At 38.7% G+C, this 18,751-nt stretch overlaps 1 protein-coding gene across 1 annotated transcript; it reads right to left on the reverse strand.

Moving 5' to 3' along the window:
* Positions 1 to 6,879: 6,879 nt before the first annotated feature.
* On the reverse strand, positions 6,880 to 18,744 carry LOC129095338 (cAMP-specific 3',5'-cyclic phosphodiesterase 4B-like). Its single transcript, XM_054603743.1, has 18 exons — positions 18,714 to 18,744; positions 17,609 to 17,730; positions 16,369 to 16,496; positions 16,072 to 16,251; positions 15,929 to 15,968; positions 15,662 to 15,732; positions 15,010 to 15,172; positions 14,261 to 14,354; positions 13,994 to 14,151; positions 12,919 to 13,017; positions 12,646 to 12,810; positions 12,118 to 12,217; positions 11,870 to 12,024; positions 11,002 to 11,124; positions 10,740 to 10,922; positions 8,571 to 8,761; positions 7,848 to 8,402; positions 6,880 to 6,988 (listed from the first exon to the last, which is right to left on the reverse strand). Exons 1-18 carry the CDS (start codon positions 18,742 to 18,744, stop codon positions 6,880 to 6,882), a joined length of 2,667 nt encoding a protein of 888 aa, XP_054459718.1.
* Between the last annotated feature and the right edge of the window lie 7 nt (positions 18,745 to 18,751).

The raw sequence follows: 18,751 nt of genomic DNA on the forward strand, positions 1-18,751 counted from the left end.
TTTGCTCTTTTTTCGACATGCTATACTATGACTTTTTTTTTACTTTTTTTTGACATGCAGATGACTTTTTTTTCCATGACTTTTTTTCCACATTTTTTGACACTATACTATGACTTTTTTTGCACTTTTTTTCGACATGCTATACTATGACTTTTTTGCACTTTTTTTCGACATGCTATACTATGACTTTTTTTCAACATGCTATACTATGACTTTTTTTGCTCTTTTTTTTAGACATGCTATACTATGACTTTTTTACTATGCTATGACTTTTTTTCGACATGCTATACTATGACTTTTTTTCAACATGCTATACTATGACTTTTTTTGCACTTTTTTTTCGACATGCTATACTATGACTTTTTTTGACATACTATACTATGACATTTTTTTTGCACTTTTTTTCGACATGCTATACTATGACTTTTTTTTCACATGCTATACTAAGACTTTTTTGACTTTTTTTCGACATGCTATACTATGACTTTTTTTCAACATACTATACTATGAATTTTTTTTTTGGACACTTTTTTTTTTTCGACATGCTATACTATGACTTTTTTTTTCAACATGCTATATATGACTTTTTTTTGGACTTTTTTTCGACATGCTATACTATGACTTTTTTTCACATGCTATACTATGACTTTTTTTGCACTTTTTTCCACATACTATACTATGACTTTTTTTCAACATGCTATACTATGACTTTTTTTGCACTTTTTTTCGACATGCTATACTATGACTTTTTTCGACATGCTATACTATGACTTTTTTTCAATACATGACTTTTTTTCGACATACTATGACTTTTTTTGCACTTTTTTTCGACATGCTATACTATGACTTTTTTTGACACTTTTTTTTTTTCAACATGCTATACTAAGACCTTTTTTGCTCTTTTTTCGACATGCTATACTATGACTTTTTTGCACTTTTTTTCGACATGCTATACTATGACCTTTTTTTTTTCCATGCTATACTATGACTTTTTTTTCGACATGCTATACTTTTTTTTTCACATGCTATACTATGACTTTTTTTTGACATGCTATACTATGACTTTTTTACTTTTTTTTTTCACATGCTATACTATGACTTTTTTGCACTTTTTACGACATGCTATGATGACTTTTTTCCACATACTATACTATGGCTTTTTTTCAACATGCTACACTATGATTTTTTTTGCACTTTTTTTCGACATGCTATACTATGACTTTTTTCTACTATTTTTTTTCCACATGCTATACTATGACTTTTTTGCACTTTTTTTCGACATGCTATACTATGACTTTTTTTCAACATACTATACTATGACTTTTTTTTTTGCTCACACTATAATTTTTTTTCACTTTTTTTCCACATACGCTATACTATGACTTTTTTTTCACATGCTATACTATTTTTTTTTTTTTCCACATACTATACTATGACTTTTTTTGCTTTTTTTTCGACATGCTATACTATGACTTTTTTTCAATATGCTATACTATGACTTCTTTTTCGGCACACTATACTATGACTTTTTCCGACATGCTCTCCAAATATATTTCTTTTACTTTTTTCCAGATCCTGTACTATGACTTTTTTTACACTTTTTTTGACATGCTACACTATTTTTGTAGTTTTGCCATGACAAACCTACGTTAGTGAAATAAGCGGTTGCATCATAATTACATAGTGTAGTGAAAGTGTGAGTTTTCGGATTCTCTAAGCTCCGAGTTTTTTCTAAATTGTCCGTGGGGGACCCACTATACTATGACTTTTTAATAACTTTTTTTAACATTCTATACTATGTATTTTTTATGCCTATTTTCAACATAATATATAATTACTAGACTTTTTTCTAGTTCTTTTTATCATATTATATTATGACTTTTTTGACATACAATACTATGACTGCTTTTCTACATAGTATACTATGATTTTTTTTATGTTTTGTCAACACACTATACATGTGTGCCCCCCCCACCTGCCTTTATCACTCTGTGTTACTCCCTGATTTACGCTGTGGGGTCCTTCCACTTCCTGGGCACAATCATCAGCCTGGACCTTAAGTTGGAGCTGAACATCAGCTTCATCACCAAGAATGCTCAGCAGAGGAAGTACTTCCTGCAGCAGCTGAAGAAGATCAACCTGCCAAAGACAATGATGGTGCACTTCTACACTGCTTCACCTTATCATTCGCTCTGATGAGAAGGGGATTAGCTGCAAACATCTGTACCTCCACAACTTGTACATCTCTAGGGTCCCTGAGGTGGGCAGGACAAATTTTGGCTGACCCCTCTCACCCTGCACAAAACTTTGCGCCGCAAAAATAGTATCTTCCCAACTGCAGTCGGGCTCAACAGGGATCGGGTCCCCCACTGACTGACTGTACAGAGTGTACACTTTGAATAGACACTTAGAATTCTAATAACAGACATATTTGAACTAACTTTTATATTGTTTGTTTCTTTATCATATTCTTTTGCAAATGTTGATATTTCAGTTTTTAATTATGTCTTCATGTTATTGCGCTGTTTATTGTATTGCACCCCTCACAAAGACACATTTCCTGCATGTGCAAGCAATAAACTGTATCTGATTCTGATTCTGATGTTATTTCCAGGTACTAGAGTATGACTAATTAAGTTTTTATTTGACATACTTTACTATAATTTTTTCCCCACATACTCAACAATAAATGTATTAAACATAGTAAACTTCGATTTGTGACGTTTTTCAACATACTATTCCATGAATTTTTGTGATGTTTTTTTCAAAGCAGGACACTATGACCTTTTTAGACACACTATACAAGCTTTTGTTGACATTGTCACTATACCATGACATTTTTACAACATACTATACCAGGAATTTAAGTGACTTTTTTCAACATGCTATACCATGACTTTTTTTGTACTTTTTTCGACATTCTATACTTTGAAGTTTTTTTACATTTTTTCCGACATATTATTTCAATCAGGAGAGACTTCAATAAATTTTAACAATAATTTATTACACATGCATAAGAATGAATAGTACAAAGTTTTTGGCTATTGGACTCCATGGCCAAGCCATATATCAGAGGGGCCAACGCTGAGATCAGCTAAGCACAATCCCCCTGGAGTCCAGACACTGGTGGTGGTGATTATGATTCAATTCAATTCAGATTATTTTGTATTGCCCAAAATCACGAATACAAATTTGCCTCAGAGGGCTTTACAATCTGTACACATGCAACATCCTCTGTCCCAGAACCCTCACATCGGCACAGGAAAAACTCCCCTAAAAAAAACCTTAACAGGGAGAAAAAAGGAAGAAACCTCTGGGAGAGCGACAGAGGAGGGATCCTTCTCCCAGGATGGACAGACAGGGAATAGTATTAGTAACGTGACGTAATAATAATAATAATCGAAGTAGCAGTGGATGTCTGCCAGGTCCCAGCAGGAGACACGACCACGGTCCAGGTACCACAATGATTTGTGGAAACTGTGAGGCGAGAAAGCAAAAGGGAGTTCAGGGTAGAAGCAAAGCCAAATATGCGTAATGGTACAGGTAATAGTAATGTGACTAATAATAATAAAATGGTAGTAGCAGTGGGTGTCAGCAGGGCCACAGCAGGAGGCACGACCACAGTCTAGGTACAGCCACGATTGACGATGATGAAGGGACTTCCTGCAATCCTAATGCTGCCTGTGCTGACGACTGGCGGTGACTGGGGTGGAGGAGGGCCACGTCTGCAATATGCTGAAATGACAACTGACCGCAGCAGAGAGCATATTTTTGAAATCTGACAGCAACGATGTGATTGGCTAAATTTTACGTGAATGCCCCCCCAATCACCTATTCAAGGGGACAGAGTAATATGTCTGAACAGGAGTGTAAAGCTAGTCTTCCTGAATTAACTTTCACCAAGCTTCATATACTATGACTTTTTTCGACATGCTATCCTATGACTTTTTTTCGGCATACTATACTATGACTTTTTTCGACATGCTGAACGGAGACTTTTTTTCACTTTTTTCCACATGATATACTATGACTTTATTTTGATATAAAATACTATGACTTTCTTTTCTTTTTTTTAACATACTATACCATGACTTTTTTTTCACTTTTTTCCACAAGCTATACTATGACTATTTTTCAACATGCTATACTTTTTGTGAACTTTTTTGAACAAACTATACTATGATTTTTTTTCACTTTTTTCCACATACTATACTATGACTTTTTTTGCACTTTTCTTTTACATACTATGACTTTTTTTGACATGCTATACTATAAACTTTTTTTGGACTTACTATACTATGACTTCTTTGCACTTTTCTTGACATGCTATACTATGATTTCTTTCGACATACTATACCATGACTTTTATTGCACTTTTTTTGACATGCTATACAATAAACTTTTTTTCGACATACTATACTGTCACGGGTGTGGTGTGGACCCAAAAGCAGTACGACCAGGAGACAGATAAAGTTCTGGAGCTTTATTCAAAGCTGAGCACACAGCAGACATACAGGCAGGGTCAGACTCACATGGGAAACAGGCAGGGGATCAGGCAGACGGAAACCAGAGGAAGCGGAGGCTAAACTCGTGGTCGGGGACAGAAGCCTAAGGTGGCTAACCGAGGCAAAGGCAAGGTAAGGGAATCCAGACAGGCAGGCAGGGTCGGCAACGGGAAATCAGTCCACGGGAAATTGCTGGAAGGTCTAGCATAAATGCAACGAACGATCTGGCAGCAAGCGTGTGACTGACTGGGGTATTTATACTGCAGGGTGTAGGTGCAGCAGAGTGAGCAGGTGAGAGGGATTGTGCTGATGAGGTGGGTGTGGCAGACAGGTGCACTGCATGAGGCTGATTAGGTGAGTGAGGGAGAGTGTGGTGAGAGAGAGGGGGCTGGGCTGTGAGCTGGAAGTGGAACTGGGAGAGAGTGACAGGCAGGTGAACAGAGTGAGCCAATTAGGTGAGTGAGACAGAGTGACAGGGAGTATGGAGCTACTGACAGTATGGAGGAAGAACTGTGACACTATACTGACTTTTTTCCACGTACTATAGTATGACTTTTTTTACACTTTTTTTGACATGCTACACTATTTTTGTAGTTTTGCCATGACAAACCTACGTCAGTGAAATAAGCGGTTGCATCATAATTACATAGTCTAGTGAAAGTGGAGTCGGATTCTCTAAGCTCCACAGTTGTCTTCTAAATTGTCCTTCACCTCTTTCCTTGACTTCATGGCATTTTTTCATCAAGGTCAAGAAAAAGTGGTTGGGAAAAGACTTTCAGAGATCATTTTTTTACTTTTCAACCGTAGCCCAGGAAACCAAGATCACAGGAAGAAATTGCTGTAACTAGAGGTACTAAGAAGAGCTGGCACAGACAAAGGGGAGTACATAGAGTGAATACTCTTGGGAAGAGGAGGGGGGAATTGGGAAAGAGTGAAACTGATCAGGGTGGGGAAAGGCAATCACTCCGGTGGGAAACACAAAATTGAAGATATCTTAAAAAGAGAGAGAGGTGAACGACAAAATAAAAGAGGAAATGTAAACAAGGAAAACATAACTTGTGGATATCGATGTATTGTACCAAGTTTTTTAATGCCTTTCTCGACATATACTAAAGATTTTTTCAACAAACTACACTGACTTTTTTTAACATACTATAGTATGACTTTTTCGACATGCTACTATGACTTTTTCAAAACTTTTTTCTACATACTATACTATGACTTTTTATGACTTTTTCGACATATTTGTACTCTGACTTTTTTTTTACATGCTATACTGTAAGTTTTACGACATTATTACTTTTTCATGACTTTTTTCGACATGCTATACTATGACTTTTTTATGACTTTTTATGACTTTTTTGACATGCTATACTATGATTATTTTATGACTTTTTATGACTTTTTCCAACATGCTATACTATGACTTTTTTATGACTTTTTTTCGTCATACTATACTATTACTTTTTTTTCGGCATACTATACTATGACTTTTTTCGACATGCTGAACGAAAACTTTTTTTTGACATACTATACTCTGACTTTTTTTGCACTCTTTTTGACATGCTATACTGAGACTTTTTGCGACATGCTCTACGAATATATATTTTTTACTTTTTTCCACATACTATACTATGACTTTTCTTGCACTTTTTTTGACATGCTTTACGATAAACTTTTTTTCGACATGCTATATGAACTTTTTTCAACATGCTATATTTTTTTTGCGACAAACTATACTATGACATTTTTTCGACAAACTATACTATAATTTTTTTTACATAATATACTGACTTTTTTGCATTTTTTTTCGACATACTATACTATGACTTTTTTTCGACATGCTGAACGAACATAGTATAGTATATGAAAAAAATCATATACTATACTATGACTTTTTTTCAACATGCTATACTATGACTTTTTTTTCGACATACTATACTTTGACAAAATCTGCCAATACATTTTCTGTTTGAAAAGTCATCTAATTATTTCAGCTCTGGAAAAAAAGCACACAGGAAACTGTTAGGAAATTACATACCCATAAAACAGTGTTATCAAAAGTACTACAATCTCGGTGGATAAATCCTTTCCAGTATACTTCAGGGGAGAAAGATGTCAGAGACCTGCAACTGAAAACACCAATCCATCAACTTCATTGATCATATTTATTTTATGACATCAGCAGATTAAAATACATGTTTACTATGTACATATATGTAACAGGGGTGTTAGATAAAGTGCCAAATTCCATTTACAAAAACAAAAGAAAGAAAAAAAGGGATTCGTGGAAGACCATCACACCCATGTACCCTGGCCCCACAGTTCATTGCTTTACGGACGAGTACCCTTGTTTGGAGGAAGGCTGAATTACTCAGTGCTGGTCGTGGGTCAGTTTGGCACGATTCACCCGGGAGTCAAACTCACAGTCTGGTAGCGGTGAAACTGTCGTGATGGGATGAATACTGGGTGTTCTTTTTAAACTTGAACAGACATCGACAAACACGACAGATCAGCCTTTTTAGTTGGACTGCAAATGTTTCCACCTTGACAAAACAGTCCAGATATCATTCAGAACCCAGCATTTATGCTATAAGGTCAGTATGTGAGGAGGTTAAACTGTTCCTAGACCGGAGCCCAAACTTGTTCTCAGCATCCTGTTCGTAAGTGGAAAGTTTTTGTAGTAAATATAAGACGACAGACATTTTCCAGACCTTTTTTTTTCTCTTTTCTGACAAACGGAGGAAGTTGATATTATTTTAACAGTTGTTGGTCGTTGTGTTCCTAATAAACAAGACAGTGAAAGAGAGATGATGGGAAAAGTCCATGAGATCGCAATTAATTGCATGTACGCATTTCAGTTTGTTTTTTTCAGATTTCAGGAGCTACAAAAGGTCGATAAAACAGTTTCCCCCCTTTTATTATCCTCCGTTTTATTCCCTACGGCAGTGATGGATGTACAGATACTTGGTGATGAAGACGCAAAAGCCTTTTTATCACTACCAGTTGATCAAGACGCAATCAGGAACAATCAAGAACAATCAGGAAGGCGTTTGCTCTGGTGCTGTACTGTCCGTCTGTGAGCTGTGAAGAAGACATCTGCATTGAGCCTTCAGCTGGGAGCAGAAAAACAAGTGCTTCTTCAGCTCTTCGTCGTCCCCAATGACTTATTTCTATCTGTCGACGCCTTTCAGGCTCTGTTAACGTACTTTTTAAAAAAATCTCTTGTTAACCTTAATTCACTGACCCTGTTAATTCAACTAACATTCCTCTTCATCTTCTTCTTCCTCTCCAGTTTCATTCTCAACAGGTGCCTCCTCCTCTTCTTCTGCCTCTTCAAACTCTCCTTTCTCCTCTTCGATATCTTCTGTTTCTACGACCTCCTCCTCAGCTTTGTCCTCCATTTCTGCCTCCTCCTCCACTTTCTCCTCAGTCTCATCCTCCTCTTGTTCTACGTTTTCCTCAGTCTTTGCTTCCTCTTCTTCTTCTTCTTCGTCCTCAATCTCTCCTTCCTCTTTTTCCTCCACTTCTGCCTCCTCATTTTCGATTTCTTCTTCTGCTTCACTTTCTTTTTCTCCCTCTAATTCCATTTCTACCTTTTCCAAAGTTTCCTCCCCTTCACCTTCCTCAGTCTTTGCCTCCTCATCTTCTGCACCATCATTGCCTTCCACTTCTTCTTCCTGCTCTTGTTCTCCTTCCTCATTCTCTTCCTCCTCTTCTTTAGTCTCCTCTTCCTCCACTGCATCGTTCACTTCATCTGTCTTTCCTTCGTGGTCTTCTTCTACTTGATCCTCTCCGTTTTCCTCCTCCTCTTCTGCGTTCTCCTTCTCCTCCTCCTCTTCTTCTTCTTCTTCTTCTTCGCCCTCTCTTTCCCCAGTCTCCTCCTCCTCCTCCTCCTCCTCATCATCTGGGACTCCGTTGTGTTCGCTGTTGTGATTCTCCTCGTCTTCTTTCTCAGCTTCCACATCGTCCTGCGTGAGGTCTGCAACCCCGTCATCACAGCTGCTCCTCCTGCCGTTGCTCCTCAGGTGTATGTGGTTGTGGTTGTTGTGCTCCATGTCCTCCAGGGTGAGTTCGAACTGGAAGCGGTCATGCTGCAGGTGTCTGTCCGGAGGAGGCGAGGGAGACTGGGGCATAGTGTTCAGATACCACTCCCTGTTCTCCTCCAGCGTGTCCAGCAGCTCCTGGGCGTCTGGGTTCACCAGGTCGGCCCACGTCTCCCACAGCGGGTGGACGATGTAGTCGATGAAACCCACCTGGAAAAGAAAAAGAATCACACCTGAGACCATGATAATAAGCGGTGTTAAAGAAATATTTAGACATTTAGGGTAATACGCTGGGTTTTTTTCTTCTCGAGAGTTTCGATGAGAAGACTGATACCACCATGTCATGTTTATGTGGTAAATATGAAGCTACAGCTGTTTGTGTTAGCTTAGCATAACGACTAAAAATGGAGGAACAGCTAGCCTGTTTTTGTCAAAAGCTTACACAATCTGCCTACCAGCAAATCTAAAGCTTATTAATTTACACATCATATCTTTGTTCAATCCATCTAAGTGAAAAATGACTTTTGTCAATGAGTTTTTGGTCTTTGAGGGACTCAGGGAAGTCGCTCAGCCTCTGTAGAAAATACAAATTGTAGTTTTTATACTTGGGTTTTTGTATTTCCTATTTCAGATATTGTCGTATGTTGCTATGTTGTAATTTTATTAGGTTGTTTATTCTGTACACATACCATATATTGCACTTCTGCCCACCCTGAGAGGTTTCATTATCTGATCGAAGCTCCAATGACAGAGGATATCGGACTTTGTACACACTGTAAAGCCCTCTGAGGCAAACTTGTGATTTGTGAAAATGGGCTTTACAAATACAATTGAATTGAAAATTTAAATTTACATTGTGCAGAGCCAGGCTAGCTAGCTTTACATCTATCGTACAGACATCGTAATGGTATCAATCTTCTCATTTAACTCTCGGCATCAAAGCAAATAAACTATTCCTTTTGTATAGAGAAATCCAACTGGCAAAATATCTCAAAACATTTTTCTTTTCTTTAACTGAGTACATAATTAGTTACCAGAAGCATGACAGAGAAAAATGTCTCTGTTTAACATCATGGACATCAAAAGAGGCATAAAACTGAAGCTGCTGCCAGCTGGATGTTGAAACAGTAATGCATTTGTCATACATGCATCCAAAATACAATCACAACAGATTTAATGATCTCCAGAATTTATCTTAACTTATTCCAGGCTTCGTTACTGTGCCAGATTTATAAAAAGACTATGTATTCCATGTTGGGGGGAAAATCAAAGTCCTGCACAACTAACCCATGTCTGCCTCTTCTTCTTGCAACAATGTAAAACAAACTGATAATAACTATATTATGACTTTTTATTACTTTTATATGACATAATATACTATGACTTTTTTAAAGACATTTTTAACGACATACTAAACTTCTGTTTTGGCTTTTTTATGACTTATATGACATACTATACATTCACTTTTTATGGCTTTAACTTAACATACCATACTATGACTTGTTATGACTTTTTTGTGACAAACCATAATAATTTATGACATACTATACTATGACATTTTTTTTACATACTGTACTATGACTTTAATATGACATTATATGACGTATACTATGACTTTTTGGAATTTTAAACCAAAGTCTTAAAAGTATATTTTGAAAATAATTGTAATCTTTTATCACATACTATGACTTGTTTCACTTGTTATGACAAATTTTACAAAAAACGTTTTTTACTATACTATGACTTTTCTTTGACTTTTTATGGCATGCAATACTATGATTTCTTTATTTTGACATACCATACTACGACTTTCTTAGATGGTCAACATGTTGATGTTGATTCAACTAAAATGGTTAAAAACTGTCATTTTTTTAAAGAAGAAGTTTGTGTCATTTTCAGCAAACAGCTCCATGTGTTTCTGTAAATGTTGGAGAGGATCTATATGTGATCACTGTTCCTCTTTGCCAATGCAGTCTTCTTTTGTGATGTCATTTTATCATTATGAAATTTCCTTCCACGCTGCCACAGAATTAAACTTGTGTTTGTCAATGACCCAAACAATGGCCTCAGAAAATGACCATTTGCATTTCTGACAGTTCTCACAATAAAAGAAAGGGTTTAAGCTTCAATCACAGTTCCAATCAATCAATTTTGAAAGTGGATAGGAGAGTAAAAGATTGATCGTTACTTGACTCTTCTCCACGGAGGCGGTGTGTTTGTCACACATGGCACTGATCTCCATCCCTCTCTCTCGCTCCTTGTCTCCCTGTCGGAAGAACTCCTCCATGATCCTCTCCGTCCACTGTCTGTATAATGGCAACGTCTTGGTGGGGTTGCTCAGGTCTGCACAGTGCACCATGTTCCTCAGCACCTAAACACACACATTGTACAGTGTAAATAAAAACGTATTCACACAGTACGGTATATTCTTTCACAAGGGACCGTGTTACCTGTGTCCGTTCTGTGTAGTGGTCCAGGAGCAGCACACCGGAGCTGGTCACCTTCTTGGTCTCCACCATGGTCTTCAGATCAGCCAGTAGGGTCATGTGTTTGGACATGTCTGTGGCCAACACCTTCAGACGGAGACAGAAAGACAAAACTAGAAAAGAAGTACAAAGATCCAAAGTAATCTGTTTACTTATCTGTCAAATGAAACTCAACCAAATCCAAGAATGAGTGATTTGATGCGAGATTGTTTTCTGGGAAGAGGATAGTTTTAATTTAAAACAGCTACTGCAAGACAAAGAGCACTTTTTTAAAGGCCGTATTGCAAACATTAAATGGTAAGTATTTCTATATTGTCGTTTTTATGAAATCCTGTTCTTAAACTGACCAAGAATCCTGAGTAAGTTTTTGCTTTAATGATTGGATTGGATTTTGGTTTTAATTTAAAGTCACATCTCAAAGATCTCAGTTTTTTTTCTATTATGCAGCACATTAAGTGATGATTGCAAGTGTGTTTTTGGAAACAGTGGTGCTTTTCCCATGAATGACTCCAGAGACACCCAGTTTGTAATACTGCTAATGGCAGGGCTTTCATCATCCACCGACTCCATTATCAGTGTGTTACCTCATTCGGCGATAGATAGTGGCCCTCACTTTTTTTTTTAAGAGTGCCCTGGTCAAGTTAGAAAGAAACATCAAGTTATCGGCAAACAGCATAAAAGATCAGAACTAAACAAAATGAACTGCCTTGTAAAATAAATAAATTTGGCAAGAACAGGCATAGAAACAATGCGAGCAACCAAAGGTGATGGAGAACTTATTTGTTTATAATCTAACTGGTGCGGTGTGAGATGTGGTAGAAAACGTCCTGACCATATCGATGACGAGCTTGCGAAGGCTCTGCCGTTGTCGCTTGGTGAGGTTCTGGAAGATGTCACAGTTTTCCTGGTGAAGAAGCTTGAAGCCCACAGCGAGGTGGTGGTTCTCCAAAACTGACTCATCGTTATACATGAGGGCCAGCTCAGAGTCTGGGCACAGTTGAAAGAGAGAGAGAGATTTTACTTTTTGTCTGTGTGTCTGTGTCTATGTGTCTGTGTGCATTTGTGCGTGTGTGCACTCACTAGTGTTGATGAGGAACTGATTTGAAACTCCGGGGTGGTCTACATCGTGGATCGCTGCAGCGAACAGAGCAGCGAGGATCTCCAGATCGGTGAAGACGGCCTGAAGGGGACGAGAAGCCAGAGACAACTAGATATTTACATCCGATATTTTAAGTTTTTATGGAAAGATAATATGTTATTTTTTTCAGTTTATTTGGTAAGTCAAATCTTGATTTTAAAACTGTAATTTGCAATTCAATCACTTTGTAGTTGAATACTTTTTTTCAAAGAGGAACTTCAGTTTTTTATTAATAAAAGTCTTCCTTTGTGTGTCACAAGAGGACTGAAATTTTTTGTGGTCGTTCACAAATCCAGATAAAAATTGGGTTTGAACCAATTTCACAATTTTTAGGGTGAAAACATCAGTAAAATTTGTGGAGCCCTCAAACAGTTTAAGAAAGAGGTAGAACTTGAATTGAAGGTGTTTGAAAAGGCTGGCCTTGTGTTACTTGATTGTCAACTAAAATGTCTGTGTGTGTGTCAACATACATCAAGAGCAGGTGTGGACAGGAGGACGTGTGTGGACTGGGTGACATCGGCAGCATGGAGGCTGTTGTGGTACGCTACATTTCCATGATAGTGGTCCTCCAGGGTCATCACATACGTGACAAACGTGTCGACTGGGATACGAAACGTCTTCAAAAGCTCTCGCTCCTTAAGAGGGAGGACATGGATACAAAACACACACATCACGCACATAAGCAAACATAACAAACACCCACAGAAAACACTCATACACAAACACTCACTCATTTTGTTTACCTGGAAGATGGTGTACATGATGCAGCTTAGAGGCCTGCTGTTGGCGAATTCTGCTACTCTGAATATGTTAAAACTCCATTTGTCCAGATCCTCCAACTCCTGGTTAAACACCACACAGAGACAGACATAGAGTTAGAAACTTTCTTTCTCTCTTTTCTAAATATGAAACCCACAATTCCAACACCTTTGTGTATTATTTCAAAGATGAATTACCCTTTAATATATGGGAATCCGGCTTGTATATGGGATGAGGGATGATTGGGACAAGACTGAAGCTTGTGCTAAAGGTGTGGCTGTAGCGAGGCAGATGTCAGTGGATTGCCATGAAATGTGGTACAGACATTCATGTTCCCCTCAGGATGAATTACCACTTTGGTGATTATTCCTTATCTTTTCATTTAGCCTCATGACGATGTGAACAGTTTAATTTACCTGTTGATGAAAGTATTAAGCCTACCGCCTTGCAGAAATGGTAGCTTAGTTTTAGACTCTTGTTATTTCTATGGTAACATAGTTTAATCTGTTTTATATACTACTAAATGAAGATGCAGAACCAGGGACAGTTTCTATACTACTGTGGGCTTTCCAAACATTTGGTGCAACAGACTGGAAGGAATTAAACAATGTGGCACCAAGCACAAGAAGCAAATAACAAAAGACTCCATCTTTATGTGATGCAGACATGAAGAAATAATGTTTCAGTACTATGAGCTCACCAACCCCGAAGTGGCTTGGTGTCTTAAAACAACTTTAAAAACATGCATGTCCCACATGAAACCTCCCACTTCAGTCTCAATGTGATACTAAAAGAGCCTCAGCTGTAAATCATTAAAAGAAGAAAAGTGCAGGAGACAAACGTCCTCCATACTACTGGAAGGGTCAACGAGGCCAAGATTTAAATGAAACTCTGCACAAGCAAAGAAGCAAATCTACAGAGCCCCTAAGTCCTGAAAGATTTATCTTGTGTGCACAAGATACAAAAAATAAATCAGTGTTCACAGTCCAAGTCTGAACATGGATTGATTTGTGAAATTTGTTTTCCAAGTGAGTCAGAGAGAAAAAAAGACAACGAGACCTTGGCAAGCTCCTCCTCGTGGTCCGTGTTGACGCCGAAGCGAGGCATGGAAGAGCTGGAGAGGCTGGAGCTGTGAGACAGTTTCCTCACCCCGCTGATGTGACTCATCGATTTGTCTTTCAGGGTAGGAGACGGGATTTCCACATCGTTCTGCTTGTCTACAGATTGATGGACAAACACAGACATGGATTAGATTTATTGTGTTTTGCATTTGCCAGAGGTCAGAAATAGGACGTGGACCAGAGAGGAGACTCTGGTCCGACTCACCCATGAAGGTGCTGGAGATGTATTCAGACACCTGGTTACCAGAGCGACTCATCTCTGACAGGTGGGACAGCTCTCTGTTTAGCATCCTCTTAAACTGTGGCAGAACGAGAGCAAAACAGAGATATGAGCCAATGACAGCCTGGTTCTCTGAGTTTTGGGGATAAATAAGAGCTAATAATCAAAACAGAACTCCTTTTGGATATGGAGGTTGTTATTAGGTCCAAAGTTTTAAGGTTGCAGATACATAACAGGAACATTTTGCTAGTTTATAGGTTGATTAAAGTTCAGCATAGAGACCTATACCAATATACAGCAGATAAATGAGCATAAAAGGAAATCTGATAACGAAAGATTAGCCAATCATTAAAAAATATTCTTGCAAATGATACATCGGATCATTTACAATTAAAAAAAATCCTAGCTCAAATGTAAAATAGCTATATTTTTTTATGTAAATTAACGTAGTTCACAGTTATTATCATTGATATACTGTCATATTGTTTACTGTCAATTGTTTGTTGTAGCTCATATATATATATATATCAGTATATATCATATATATATATCTTATATATAATATAAACAAAAAGACAGCAGAATATTTTTAAACCTAAAGAAAAACATCAAAATCCATTAACATATGCTGGAATTTCTATTTTTAACGCATAAACTGTTTGTTGATAGTTATATATTTCTTAGCCTGCTGTTATGTTGGTTGGACTGGTTTGTTTCAGTGATGCTTTCCAAACCTTGTTGGAGGCCATCTCGCTGACGGAGCGGTGTGTCTGAATGGTCTCCAGCTGGTCCAAGCACCAGTCCAGCTCCTCCAGTGTGTCCAGGGCCAGCTGCTGGTACTCCTGGTCTGACAGAGACGCCCTGGGACTGAGGCACACTCCCCCCAGAGGAGACCTCCTGAGGACACAAGGGCTTAGTTTGACCCAACAGACATTAGCAAGTCATTGTCCCAAGTCAAGACAGGCAATTCCCAAGTCAAGTACCAAGTGGAATCTCAAGTCAAGTCCAGAGTAAAGTCCCAGGACAAGTCCCTAGTCAAGACTGAAAAGTCCCAAGTCAAGTCCCAAGTCAAGTCCCATGTCAAGTCCCATGTCGAGACTGATAAATCCCAAGTCAAGACTGTCAAGTCCCAAGTCAGGTCTCAAGTAAAGACTGACAAGATCCAAAGTCAAGTTACAAGTCACAAGTCAAGTTGAGTCTAAAGTCATCAAAATGTGTAACTCAAGTCTAACACTCCACTTATGTATGTCTTGGAGTTTTCGTTTTTTATAGATATTTATAGTTAAATATTACCAATTCCCCATATCGTTTTTTAATCGCTCATATACTGTAGTAAAGTAGATACGACCATAACGGGACATGGCAGGACAATGAGCCGGTACTGACTTGACTTGTGGTGCAGAGACGTTGGCAAGAATTGTGAAGTTGCTCCGCACTGATCGCAGACTGGCCAATACCTAAACAATAATAATAAATATAAACAGAGAAATATACATATACTTATGGTTGGTTTTAGAAATGATGAATGCACACACTGCTTTCAATTCTTCAACATGCTAATTTAATTACATTTTTCAACAGGTCAAAATGATGAGATACTATTTGGGAGAAGCATCATGAAACATTTTACTCAATGATTTATCTATTACTCACTTGAGCAAAAGGTGTGACAATGAAGTCCTCCCCCGTGTGCCTGAGAAGGTTGAAAATAAGAGAAGAAGAGCAGAGATGATTTTTCAACATATCACTCTATCCCCACCTCACTCATTCTTTTTGGTCTTTCTCCCGAGTCTCACCCTTCGCTGACGAGGGAGTTACGTGAGACCGTCTTGGGCGACATGTCATAGTCCGAGTCTGAGCGGTAGAGGAAGGACTCTCTTCTCTGACCCTGGGGCAAGGAGGTGTGCAGGGTGAGGCCCGGACTCTGTGAACCCAGAGGGGTGTGACCTGGCGACACGCCATTTTCTGCTTCATAACTAAAGCATCGTGAGGAAAGAAGGGAAAGTGAGCATCTAGAAAAGCTTTGTGCAGGGAGTAAATCAAAGGTTTGTATGTTTGTGTGTGTGTGTGTGTGTGTGTGTGTGTGTGTTTACCCGTCAGTGTCTGCTTGTGTGATGGAGATGCGTGGCGGGATGCGGAGGGGAAGAGTTGTTGGACGGGACACGTTGCTCAGGACCTCAGGTGAACGCGTTCGGTCTCGAGGGCGGAGCCAGCAGGGAACCTGTAGAGTCAGAAGGAAGAGTTTCTTTAGTCACAATCGGCTTTGCAGGGTTACAGCACAATTTGTACACTCTATCCCTCTTATGTTAAAGGATGGGAAAACTGGTAACTGATTACCTGCAGAAGTGCGTTTAACTTTCCTAACGTTAACAAAGTTAACTAGAAATCATTCAATACTTTTCAGTGCAATCAATGCTTAACAATTTTGCTTTTTATTGGTATGTATTTTTACCGTCCTTCTGGGCAGCCATGATGTTTCCAGCTTATTTAGGTGCAGCAGAAGTACAATTACCTTATCTAATCAGATTTTTTGGCCGTTTGGGGGCAGCCGAAACAAGCTGTTAACACCTCAAGTTGATATGGCAGAAATAGCTGCCTATTATACTCTTATTATATGAATAATTTATGTCAAATACATTGAATGTGTTGTAACTCTGTTATGTTGATCATTCCGTACACATGACATTTATTGCATTTTTGTCGCTCTCCCATAGGTTTCTTCCTTTCTTCTCCCTTGCAAGTTGTTGTGTGTTTGCCCTCTGAGGCAAATTTGTAATTTGTAATTTGTGATTTGAATTGAATTATTTACACATCCAGCAGACAAGAAGAAACATTTATTTGGAGTTGTGTTGTGTCAAAGAATTTGTCTTTTAGCTCTGTTTTGCCTTTTACCAACGATTTACAGTGGATTTAATCAGTATTTCTCTCAAAACAGCTGCCCGTCGCTGCTAAAACAATCTATTGTTAATATAAAATTATTGATTATTGCATCTATCACAGTAAACATTAAGTCTGCATAAATTGTTCTCATTATTATTGTTACATATTGATGCATTTTAAGCACCAACTGATTTGGAAAGCCTGCACTTTATATCTCATAATGATAGTTAAACTTACTTACTATTGTACCCAAATGAATGGAAGGCAGGAAACCACATTCAAATTCTAAAGCACAGTATTGTGCTTTGTTTAGCTTGGATATATATTTCGTAGATAAACGGGCAAAAACAAACTAAATCAAACAGTATGATCATTGAATACTATGTTAACATGAGGGAGGGGGGTTAATACTGGCCCCCTGCGGGTTGATGCAGCCATGCTTCTTTTCAATACCTGCAGACTCGACGAGAGTCTTCTGCTCCTTCCTCTGCGAAGCTCAGCCCCAAGTGTGGCTCCGGACGTGTAGGATCGGCTGTAGCGAGATGACTCCGCCTTCTCCGCAGCACCTGTTATATCTGTGTCTTTACCCTGAGAGACAAGGGGGGGGATAGGTGAGGGAAGCAGAGAGACATGAAGTGAGAGAGACATGTCTTTAAATGAAAAAAGAGTCAGTCATAAATTAAAGTTGGTCCATGCAGTTGTCATTTTAGCACATTCACCAAACCATGTCGATTTGCCATAATCAAATACCGAATAGTGAAGAAATCACACAAAACCACAGACTATAAATCAGGAATGTATGTGTGTTTACATGCGTGTGACAGTGTTCGGCTACATACGTGTGTGTGTGTGTGTGTGTGTGTGTCTGGGATAAGGCCTCTACAGACTGAGCTCTTGGAGGCTGATCTGCACTGCAGTACCGTAGCAACAAAACACTGGGGGAATGGTAGCAGTTGCTAGGCAACAGTGCCGTGTTGCTTGCATGCTGCGTTTGATGTCGTCCAGACCCAGATGTGGAAAGATGCTCACATCCACACACACATATACACACATACATCCACACACAGATGTATAGGCACTCGCTCCTCAGCATAATCGATAACAGAGCGCTTGAATATTTGGAAAACGGTATTATGTCCTTCAGCCAAAAAAAACAAAACCTAAAAAAATAGCTGATTAACAATAGAGCCTTCATTTATCTGGGGCTCGTTAACATACAGGACTATGAGCAATTGAGTGGTTCACACTGTTTTAGTGGAGGCGGGAGAGGACACACTGTCCACTCCGACTTCTGAGTGCGTCCACAGACCTTGACAACAAGAACAAAGGGAGCCTTGGATGGATGTGTGAAAGTCACGCGGTTTGTGGGTCATTGTGAGCATTCAAGAGAACACGCACGCACACACACACACACACACACACACACACACGCACACACAGTCCAGGGTGACTGGACAGTTCTGCCTCGTATCTACTCTCATGGTAACAAGAGACAAAGTTAGTAAAAATAAAAATTCTGGAGTTTGTTCCCAGGTTGTTTATGTTCTCACCTCTCCACTCACAGACAGAACGCTGCGGCTCTTCTTCATCCTGATT

The sequence above is a fragment of the Anoplopoma fimbria genome, chromosome 9, assembly GCF_027596085.1.
Source record: "Anoplopoma fimbria isolate UVic2021 breed Golden Eagle Sablefish chromosome 9, Afim_UVic_2022, whole genome shotgun sequence".
Classification (NCBI taxonomy): domain Eukaryota; kingdom Metazoa; phylum Chordata; class Actinopteri; order Perciformes; family Anoplopomatidae; genus Anoplopoma; species Anoplopoma fimbria.